The sequence below is a fragment of the Salvelinus alpinus genome, chromosome 20 (assembly GCF_045679555.1).
Source record: "Salvelinus alpinus chromosome 20, SLU_Salpinus.1, whole genome shotgun sequence".
Lineage (NCBI taxonomy): Eukaryota > Metazoa > Chordata > Actinopteri > Salmoniformes > Salmonidae > Salvelinus > Salvelinus alpinus.
In genome coordinates this window covers 2,021,377-2,033,020 of record NC_092105.1, presented here as the reverse complement: position 1 = coordinate 2,033,020, position 11,644 = coordinate 2,021,377, and the positions used below count along the sequence as shown (strand labels likewise).

Sequence of the window (11,644 nt, the reverse complement as noted above, 5' to 3'; positions counted from 1 at the left end):
TGTTGCCTGGTGTCTTTACCCCCTTGACATGGTGCAGGAGCAGATAGGGTTAATGTAGTGGGTTTTTAATGAGTGTAGGGTTCGTTGGAAGGGTATTTGTATGTTTTTATATAGGTATTATTTTGTAGTTTTCCCCTCTTTTGTATAACAAAGTATAATATATTTATATTCTAGTCCAGTTGGAGGCGATAATGGACAATATTGGATGCCAACCGCCGTTAAACCCCCCGAAGAAGAAAAAGCAGAAGAAGAAGAAGTAGAAGAAGAAGAAGAAGCAGCAGATGAAGAAGAAGAAGAGGAGCAACTCAGGGTGCCCAAAACTTTTAGGAGAAACGTCAGAATCTGAAGTCAAATTGGTCAAGTCGTGAGATCTTGTGTCCAGAACCGCATCAGTGTAGCATAATAATGTAAAGATGGCGGAGCTACAAATGCTTTTGGAAGAAGACATTCCAGCAGGTCGGAGAGCGTTACTGGATAGTTTTAGGAATCTCGAAAGAGTTGCCGAATACTGCGAAAGCAACTATGTGCAGGTAGGAATATAATATATAAGAAAACTGTCGGTTATGTGCGCTGCTCAAAACTCAGCGAATGGCAAGCTAAGCGGGGGTAACGTTAACTAGTCTACTTACCGTAGACAGCGGCACTGTTTCGACCAGGCTCGTTACCACACCAGTTTGCTTGTTCGTTCTGTTAATGTCGTTTAAAAAATATATATACCTACAACTACTCATGGCTAATAATTGCAGTATGTTAGTTATGTGTGCTACGGATAACGTGTGTATGTCAGCATTGCTGGGTGGCGAGTCCAATGCAAAGTATTTGTGAATGGACCGTGTTGGCGTTGCTAGTTGGTGCCAGCAGTGGGTTTGACCACTCCACTCACAGATACAAGATCACAGTAACCTGATCATTTCCGACACAGCTTTAATCGTCTCTAGTTAGTTTGATTCTGTTGTCCGCCAATGCGAGTTATTTGGCCGCAGAATAAACTGCAATCGGGTGATGTGTGATCAAATCTGTCATATTATACTCAGTCAATGGACATTCCTCTCACATCACACCGTTGTATGGAGCATTTCACACACACGGGGATGATCTCAGTTGCAGACTCCTCGCGTCCTCTCTCCTCTTAATTCAATGCAAAGGGCTTTATTGGCATGGGAAACGTGTTGCATTGCCAAAACAAGTGAAATGAACAAAAGTGAAAAGACGAAACATCAACAAAAAACCAATAACAGTAAATATTGCGCTCAAAAAGGTAAACAAATATATAGACATTTCAAGTGTTATCAGCTATGTACAGTGTTTTAGCAATGTGCAAATAGTCCCATGAATAGTACGGGAAGATACATTAACAGATACATATTTGTGGTATATACAATGTTGTTTATGCTCCTGGTTGCCCTGTTTTCAAGGCAACGGGCACCAAATCTTGCTGCTGTGATGGCACACTGCGGTATTTCGCCTAACAGATATGGGAGTTTATCAATGTTTGATTTGTTTTCAAATTCTTTGTAGGTCTGAGGGAAATATGTGTCTCTAATATGGTCATACATTTGGCAGGAGGTTAGGAAGTGCAGCTCAGTTTCCACCTCATTTTGTGGGCAGTGTGCACATGGGCAGACCTGGCTCTGAACAGAAGACTGGCTATGGCGTCCTCTCTCAATAGCAAGGCTGTACATAGTCAAAGCTTTTCTTAGTTTTGGTTCAGTCACAGTGGTCAGGTATTCTGCTACTGTGTACTCTCTGTTTAGGGCCAGATAGTTCCAATTTGCTCTGTATTTTTGGTTGATTCTTTCCATTGTCAAGTAGTTTTTACTTTTTCATAATTTGGTTGCTGTCCTGGGGCTCTGTGGGGTCTGTTTGTGAACAGAGCCCCAGAACCAGCTGGCTGAGGGGCATCTTTTTTAGGTTCATCTCCGAGTAGTTGAGGGCTCAGTGGTGGAATGTTGGAATCGATTCCTTTTTAGGTTTGTTTGTAGAATTTAACAGCTCTTTTTTGGATTTTGATAACTGGCGGGTAAAGTCCTAATTCTGCTCTGCATGGATTGTTTGGGGTTTTGTGTTGTATACAAAGCATTTATATATTTTTTATTTAACCTTTATTTAACTTTGCAAGTCAGTTAATTAAGAACAAATTCTTATTTACAATGACTGCCTACACCGGCCAAACCCGGAAGACGCTGGGCCAATTGTGTGCCGCCCTATGGGACTCCCAATCACAGCCGGTTGTGGTACAGCCTGGAATCGAACCAGGGTGTCTGTAGTGACGCCTCTAGTACTGAGATGCAGTGCCTTAGACCGCTGCGCCACTCGGGAGCCCAAGTATATTTTTGCAGAATTCTGCATGCAGTCTCAATTGGGTGTTTGTCCCATTTTATGAATTTTTTGGTTGGTGAGTGGACTCCAGACCTCACAACTGCCGTGCCTTTACTATGGATTAAGTGATTTATGACATGCTATTTTATCAAATCAATTCTCTGTAATTAATATTACCTGATTAAACTAATGATGTAAATGTAATTAACTAGGAAGTCGGGGCACCACGGAAGAATGTTTGTAGAGCTGTTGTCTTCCGAATAAACTCTTAAAGACCTGCTAATATTTTATAGCAGTCCATTTTTAATCGTCACCTTATTCAGTCTCATCTGAACGTCGTAAAATTCTTGGTTATCTTCACGAACCCTGGCTAACAAGTTGAATCAGCAATACAACATTTGGTTTAATTATTTATTTACTAAATACCTAAATAATCACACAGAATTACATATACACAGAATGAATCATACCTTGATGACTAATTATGTCATAAAGGAAAACGTCCCTAGCGGACAGAACAGATATGACAGCTGGTTACACAAAGAGAGGGGGTTGGGTTTGAATGAATGCACGGGAAGACTGAGGAACAAAAGGATTGGGTCTCTATCAGACCTTATGAAGCTATGCTATCGTAACTACAGAATCTTATGCATTCTAAATAACCGCCCATTCGGAAAAGGAAAATGCAATAAATATTTACTCTGAGCTGCGCTTCGATAGATTGGTCGAAGATGGAAGCCTGGGTTGCCCAGCAGAGATCTCCCTTGTCCTTATATTTCTGGGCGGATACGTTGTAGTACCGTCATCGTGTGGTAGAATGGATACGTTGTAGTACCGTCGTCGTGTGGTAGAATGGATACGTTGTAGTCTGTCGTCGTGTGGTAGAATGGATACGTTGTAGTACCGTCGTCGTGTGGTAGAATGGATACGTTGTAGTACCGTCGTCGTGTGGTAGAATGGATACGTTGTAGTACCGTCGTCGTGTGGTAGAATGGATACGTTGTAGTACCGTCGTCGTGTGGTAGAATGGATACGTTGTAGTACCGTCGTCGTGTGGTAGAATGGATACGTTGTAGTACCGTCGTCGTGTGGTAGAATGGATACGTTGTAGTACCGTCTTCGTGTGGTAGAATGGATACGTTGTAGTACCGTCGTCGTGTGGTAGAACGGATACGTTGTAGTACCGTCGTCGTGTGGTAGAATGGATACGTTGTAGTACCGTCGTCGTGTGGTAGAATGGATACGTTGTAGTACCGTCGTCGTGTGGTAGAACGGATACGTTGTAGTACCCTGTCGTTCTGAAGAGATTGTCCGCCCTTTCCTGTAAGCCATGTTTACAGTTGCTGCTGATAACTCAACGTCTAGGATGTATCACTTCTTAAGTGAATAACAGTTCAAAGTTCATACCAAGTTGCCATACTATAACCTCATGCTATATTCTGGCTGGTGTAGTTCATCCTTCCAGCGTGGCGATCGTCACCTCCACGTTGAAATTCGCCCTTCTAAACATATGGACATCAGTCCTCAGGTCATCGGGAACACAATGTTAATTTCGTTAGTTTGTAGTCGTTCAACCATTTGCAACCAGAGCTCACGCTGAGGTTGGCTTAGTTCGCCGTGAATTGGGTCACGGGGGTTCTTACAGAAATGGACAAAAGGCCTATTCACGTGGGCGAGGCCACTTGAGCATATTTCCCTTATGAAAACTATTCTCTCATTTTAAAAACTAAAATTACATTTAATCTTTTCACAAATAGTTTAATATTTCAACATTTTAAATTACACAACAATTCCATGTGAACCAGAATGTGTCGACTTTCCAAGATACAGTTTATGTCGTCCTATCATCAGTAATCATGTCTCAGACACCAACTGATCTGACATCATATTCTTTAAGTACCAACTGACACTTTCAACTGGTTGGATTACATACAGATTGTTCTGTTCCCTTTTGATGTTACAATACACTCTCTATGTTAACAAAGGGCTTTCCAAAAGTCCATTCTGTAGAGTGGAGAGAAAACGGGGGAAGGGTATTTATGGGGGGGGGGGGGGGGTCATAAACCTCCCCCAACAGGGCAACGTCATGTCACAACCATAGAGGGCAATGGGTTCTATAACTGATTGAATAATTTTAGCCAGATCCTCATTGGGATGTTGAGTTTTTTCTGTTCTTTTTGATGGCACCTTTCAGATTCTAGTAGGGTGAGGCCGGGTGCTGCAGACTGTTCTAGTGGGGTGAGGCCGGGTGCTGCAGACTGTTCTAGTAGGGTGAGGCCGGGTGCTGCAGACTGTTCTAGTAGGGTGAGGCCGGGTGCTGCAGACTGTTCTAGTGGGGTGAGAACGGGTGCTGCAGACTGTTCTAGTAGGGTGAGGCCGGGTGCTGCAGACTGTTCTAGTGGGGTGAGGCCGGGTGCTGCAGACTGTTCTAGTAGGGTGAGGCCGGGTGCTGCAGACTGTTCTAGTGGGGTGAGGCCGGGTGCTGCAGACTGTTCTAGTAGGGTGAGGCCGGGTGCTGCAGACTGTTCTAGTAGGGTGAGGCCGGGTGCTGCAGACTGTTCTAGTGGGGTGAGGCCGGGTGCTGCAGACTGTTCTAGTAGGGTGAGGCCGGGTGCTGCAGACTGTTCTAGTGGGGTGAGGCCGGGTGCTGCAGACTGTTCTAGTGGGGTGAGGCCGGGTGCTGTAGACGGTTCTAGTGGGGTGAGGCCGGGTGCTGCAGACTGTTCTAGTAGGGTGAGGCCGGGTGCTGCAGACTGTTCTAGTGGGGTGAGGCCGGGTGCTGCAGACTGTTCTAGTGGGGTGAGGCCGGGTGCTGCAGACTGTTCTAGTAGGGTGAGGCCGGGTGCTGCAGACTGTTCTAGTGGGGTGAGGCCGGGTGCTGCAGACTGTTCTAGTAGGGTGAGGCCGGGTGCTGCAGACTGTTCTAGTGGGGTGAGGCCGGGTGCTGCAGACTGTTCTAGTAGGGTGAGGCCGGGTGCTGCAGACTGTTCTAGTGGGGTGAGGCCGGGTGCTGCAGACTGTTCTAGTGGGGTGAGGCCGGGTGCTGCAGACTGTTCTAGTAGGGTGAGGCCGGGTGCTGCAACTGTTCTAGTGGGGTGAGGCCGGGTGCTGCAGACTGTTCTAGTAGGGTGAGGCCGGGTGCTGCAGACTGTTCTAGTGGGGTGAGGCCGGGTGCTGCAGACTGTTCTAGTAGGGTGAGGCCGGGTGCTGTAGACGGTTCTAGTGGGGTGAGGCCGGGTGCTGCAGACTGTTCTAGTGGGGTGAGGCCGGGTGCTGCAGACTGTTCTAGTGGGGTGAGGCCGGGTGCTGCAGACTGTTCTAGTGGGGTGAGGCCGGGTGCTGCAGACTGTTCTAGTAGGGTGAGGCCGGGTGCTGTAGACGGTTCTAGTGGGGTGAGGCCGGGTGCTGTAGACGGTTCTAGTGGGGTGAGGCCGGGTGCTGTAGACGGTTCTAGTGGGGTGAGGCCGGGTGCTGCAGACTGTTCTAGTAGGGTGAGGCCGGGTGCTGTAGACGGTTCTAGTAGGGTGAGGCCGGGTGCTGTAGACTGTTCTAGTAGGGTGAGGCCGGGTGCTGCAGACTGTTCTAGTGGGGTGAGGCCGGGTGCTGTAGACGGTTCTAGTAGGGTGAGGCCGGGTGCTGTAGACGGTTCTAGTGGGGTGAGGCCGGGTGCTGTAGACGGTTCTAGTAGGGTGAGGCCGGGTGCTGTAGACGGTTCTAGTGCCCTCTCCAAATCCTTGATATATTGAAGCGGGTGGGGCTCAAGCTGCGTCCACGTCTCATCCAACAGCCCCGAGGAAAGAAATGTGTGTGTTTTATGCCAATTTCAACGGCACACTTGTTGTTTGTGTACATGGATTTTATGATGACGTATGTTTTTCCCCCAACAGCTTTCCATCAATTTGTATAGCAGACCCTCACCCCAAATTTAGTCAAAAGCTTTCTTGAAATCAACAAAACATGAAGACTTTGCTTTTGTTTGTTTATGTAACGGGTATAGCTTCCGTCCCTCTCCTCGCCCCTACCTGGGCTCGAACCAGGGACCCTCTGCACACATCAACAACTGGCTCCCACGAAGCATCGTTACCCATCCCTTCACAAAAGCCACGGCCCTTGCAGAGCAAGGGGAACCGCTACTTCAAGGTCTCAGAGCGAGTGACGTCACCGATTGAAACGCTATTAGCTCGCACCCCGCTAACTAGCTAGCCATTTCACATCGGTTGCATCTATAAGGGTGTGCAGATTGTATATGTGGTCTGTCGTACGTTATTTTCGTAATAATTAAATTTGACATTTGCTCAGGACATTGTTTTCACTGAGGAAATGTTGGAGTCTGCTGTGGATGATACTGCAGAGGATTTTTCTGAAATTGCTGTTGACGCAGATTCCACTGTAATAATTATTATGGCCAAATTTCTCAAAAACCATTGGCTCCCCTCTGACCTTCTCCTCCAGTGGGTTTTGAGAAGGAGGTGAGGAGAGAGTACAAACGAGGATTGAGATTCTACTAGGAGCATCAGTCACAACAACCGAGGGAACATTAGTTTTATATTGGATTTTCCTCCCCTGATTCAGAACATATTGTCATGACACACTGCTATGAGACTGAGTAAACCTGCAACTCGCCGTTATGCTGCAATCCTGTACTGATAGTGCAGTCTGGTAGACTTTAGCCTAGTTTGGGCTGGTAGACTTTAGCCTAGTTTGGGCTGGTAGACTTTATCCTAGTTTGGGCTGATAGCTGAACAACACAGTCTGGTAGACTTTAGCCTAGTTTGGGCTGATAGCTGAAAGACACAGTCTGGTAGACTTTAGCCTAGTTTGGGCTGATAGCTGAAAGACACAGTCTGGTAGACTTTAGCCTAGTTTGGGCTGATAGCTGAAAGACACAGTCTGGTAGACTTTATCCTAGTTTGGGCTGATAGCTGAACAACACAGTCTGGTAGACTTTAGCCTAGTTTGGGCTGATAGCTGAAAGACACAGTCTGGTAGACTTTAGCCTAGTTTGGGCTGATAGCTGAAAGACACAGTCTGGTAGACTTTATCCTAGTTTGGGCTGATAGCTGAACAACACAGTCTGGTAGACTTTAGCCTAGTTTGGGCTGATAGCTGAAAGACACAGTCTGGTAGACTTTAGCCTAGTTTGGGCTGATAGCTGAAAGACACAGTCTGGTAGACTTTATCCTAGTTTGGGCTGATAGCTGAAAGACACAGTCTGGTAGACTTTAGCCTAGTTTGGGCTGATAGCTGAAAGACACAGTCTGGTAGACTTTATCCTAGTTTGGGCTGATAGCTGAAAGACACAGTCTGGTAGACTTTAGCCTAGTTTGGGCTGATAGCTGAAAGACACAGTCTGGTAGACTTTAGCCTAGTTTGGGCTGATAGCTGAACAACAGTCTGGTAGACTTTAGCCTAGTTTGGGCTGATAGCTGAACAACAGTCTGGTAGACTTTAGCCTAGTTTGGGCTGATAGCTGAACAACACAGTCTGGTAGACTTTAGCCTAGTTTGGGCTGAACAACACAGTCTGGTAGACTTTAGCCTAGTTTGGGCTGAACAACACAGTCTGGTAGACTTTAGCCTAGTTTGGACTGATAGCTGAACAACACAGTCTGGTAGACTTTAGCCTAGTTTGGGCTGATAGCTGAAAGACACAGTCTGGTAGACTTTAGCCTAGTTTGGGCTGATAGCTGAAAGACACAGTCTGGTAGACTTTATCCTAGTTTGGGCTGAAAGACACAGTCTGGTAGACTTTATCCTAGTTTGGGCTGATAGCTGAAAGACACAGTCTGGTAGACTTTATCCTAGTTTGGGCTGATAGCTGAAAGACACAGTCTGGTAGACTTTAGCCTAGTTTGGGCTGATAGCTGAAAGGCACAGTCTGGTAGACTTTAGCCTAGTTTGGGCTGAGAGCTGAACAACAGTCTGGTAGACTTTATCCTAGTTTGGGCTGATAGCTGAACAACAGTCTGGTAGACTTTAGCCTAGTTTGGGCTGATAGCTGAACAACAGTCTGGTAGACTTTAGCCTAGTTTGGGCTGATAGCTGAACAACACAGTCTGGTAGACTTTAGCCTAGTTTGGGCTGATAGCTGAACAACACAGTCTGGTAGACTTTAGCCTAGTTTGGGCCGAACAACACAGTCTGGTAGACTTTAGCCTAGTTTGGGCTGATAGCTGAACAACTCAGTCTGGTAGACTTTAGCCTAGTTTGGGCTGATAGCTGAAAGGCACAGTCTGGTAGACTTTAGCCTAGTTTGGGCTGATAGCTAAAAGGCACAGTCCGGTAGACTTTAGCCTAGTTTGGGCTGATAGCTGAAAGGCACAGTCTGGTAGACTTTAGCCTAGATTGGGCTGAAAGGCACAGTCTGGTAGACTTTATCCTAGTTTGGGCTGATAGCTGAACAACACAGTCTGGTAGACTTTAGCCTAGTTTGGGCTGATAGCTGAAAGACACAGTCTGGTAGAATTTAGCCTAGTTTGGGCTGATAGCTGAACAACACAGTCTGGTAGACTTTATCCTAGTTTGGGCTGATAGCTGAACAACACAGTCTGGTAGACTTTAGCCTAGTTTGGGCTGATAGCTGAAAGACACAGTCTGGTAGACTTTAGCCTAGTTTGGGCTGATAGCTGAAAGGCACAGTCTGGTAGACTTTAGCCTAGTTTGGGCTGATAGCTGAACAACAGTCTGGTAGACTTTGTCCTAGTTTGGGCTGATAGCTAAACAACAGTCTGGTAGACTTTAGCCTAGTTTGGGCTGATAGCTGAACAACAGTCTGGTAGACTTTAGCCTAGTTTGGTCTGATAGCTGAACAACACAGTCTGGTAGACTTTAGCCTAGTTTGGGCTGATAGCTGAACAACACAGTCTGGTAGACTTTAGCCTAGTTTGGGCTGAACAACACAGTCTGGTAGACTTTAGCCTAGTTTGGGCTGATAGCTGAACAACACAGTCTGGTAGACTTTAGCCTAGTTTGGGCTGATAGCTGAAAGGCACAGTCTGGTAGACTTTAGCCTAGTTTGGGGTGATAGCTGAAAGACACAGTCTGGTAGACTTTAGCCTAGTTTGGGCTGATAGCTGAAAGGCACAGTCTGGTAGACTTTAGCCTAGTTTGGGCTGATAGCTGAAAGGCACAGTCTGGTAGACTTTAGCCTAGTTTGGGCTGATAGCTGAAAGGCACAGTCTGGTAGACTTTAGCCTAGTTTGGGCTGATAGCTGAAAGGCACAGTCTGGTAGACTTTAGCCTAGTTTGGGCTGATAGCTGAAAGACACAGTCTGGTAGACTTTATCCTAGTTTGGGCTGATAGCTGAACAACACAGTCTGGTAGACTTTAGCCTAGTTTGGGCTGATAGCTGAACAACACAGTCTGGTAGACTTTAGCCTAGTTTGGGCTGATAGCTGAAAGACACAGTCTGGTAGACTTTAGCCTAGTTTGGGCTGATAGCTGAAAGGCACAGTCTGGTAGACTTTAGCCTAGTTTGGGCTGAGAGCTGAACAACAGTCTGGTAGACTTTATCCTAGTTTGGGCTGATAGCTGAACAACAGTCTGGTAGACTTTAGCCTAGTTTGGGCTGATAGCTGAACAACAGTCTGGTAGACTTTAGCCTAGTTTGGGCTGATAGCTGAACAACACAGTCTGGTAGACTTTAGCCTAGTTTGGGCTGATAGCTGAACAACACAGTCTGGTAGACTTTAGCCTAGTTTGGGCTGAACAACACAGTCTGGTAGACTTTAGCCTAGTTTGGGCTGATAGCTGAACAACACAGTCTGGTAGACTTTAGCCTAGTTTGGGCTGATAGCTGAAAGGCACAGTCTGGTAGACTTTAGCCTAGTTTGGGCTGATAGCTGAAAGGCACAGTCTGGTAGACTTTAGCCTAGTTTGGGCTGATAGCTGAAAGGCACAGTCTGGTAGACTTTAGCCTAGTTTGGGCTGAAAGGCACAGTCTGGTAGACTTTATCCTAGTTTGGGCTGATAGCTGAACAACACAGTCTGGTAGACTTTAGCCTAGTTTGGGCTGATAGCTGAAAGACACAGTCTGGTAGAATTTAGCCTAGTTTGGGCTGATAGCTGAACAACACAGTCTGGTAGACTTTATCCTAGTTTGGGCTGATAGCTGAACAACACAGTCTGGTAGACTTTAGCCTAGTTTGGGCTGATAGCTGAAAGACACAGTCTGGTAGACTTTAGCCTAGTTTGGGCTGATAGCGGAAAGGCACAGTCTGGTAGACTTTAGCCTAGTTTGGGCTGATAGCTGAACAACAGTCTGGTAGACTTTGTCCTAGTTTGGGCTGATAGCTGAACAACAGTCTGGTAGACTTTAGCCTAGTTTGGGCTGATAGCTGAACAACAGTCTGGTAGACTTTAGCCTAGTTTGGGCTGATAGCTGAACAACACAGTCTGGTAGACTTTAGCCTAGTTTGGGCTGATAGCTGAACAACACAGTCTGGTAGACTTTAGCCTAGTTTGGGCTGAACAACACAGTCTGGTAGACTTTAGCCTAGTTTGGGCTGATAGCTGAACAACACAGTCTGGTAGACTTTAGCCTAGTTTGGGCTGATAGCTGAAAGGCACAGTCTGGTAGACTTTAGCCTAGTTTGGGCTGATAGCTGAAAGACACAGTCTGGTAGACTTTAGCCTAGTTTGGGCTGATAGCTGAAAGGCACAGTCTGGTAGACTTTAGCCTAGTTTGGGCTGATAGCTGAAAGGCACAGTCTGGTAGACTTTAGCCTAGTTTGGGCTGATAGCTGAAAGGCACAGTCTGGTAGACTTTAGCCTAGTTTGGGCTGATAGCTGAAAGGCACAGTCTGGTAGACTTTAGCCTAGTTTGGGCTGAAAGGCACAGTCTGGTAGACTTTATCCTAGTTTGGGCTGATAGCTGAACAACACAGTCTGGTAGACTTTAGCCTAGTTTGGGCTGATAGCTGAAAGACACAGTCTGGTAGAATTTAGCCTAGTTTGGGCTGATAGCTGAACAACACAGTCTGGTAGACTTTATCCTAGTTTGGGCTGATAGCTGAACAACACAGTCTGGTAGACTTTAGCCTAGTTTGGGCTGATAGCTGAAAGACACAGTCTGGTAGACTTTAGCCTAGTTTGGGCTGATAGCTGAAAGGCACAGTCTGGTAGACTTTAGCCTAGTTTGGGCTGATAGCTGAACAACAGTCTGGTAGACTTTGTCCTAGTTTGGGCTGATAGCTGAACAACAGTCTGGTAGACTTTAGCCTAGTTTGGGCTGATAGCTGAACAACAGTCTGGTAGACTTTAGCCTAGTTTGGGCTGATAGCTGAACAACACAGTCTGGTAGACTTTAGCCTAGTTTGGGCTGAAC

At 46.4% G+C, this 11,644-nt stretch overlaps 1 protein-coding gene across 8 annotated transcripts in view; it reads left to right on the top strand.

The window, feature by feature from the left end:
* Positions 1-253: 253 nt before the first annotated feature.
* Positions 254-11,644, top strand: part of LOC139546200 (abl interactor 2-like) — a 100,205-nt gene continuing 88,814 nt past the window's right edge. For all 8 annotated transcript variants that reach the window (XM_071354305.1, XM_071354306.1, XM_071354304.1 and 5 more), the window contains exon 1: positions 254-530. In XM_071354305.1, the coding sequence (XP_071210406.1) occupies positions 414-530 (117 nt within the window). In that variant the 5' untranslated portion in view covers positions 254-413. The remainder of the gene's footprint in view (positions 531-11,644) is intronic.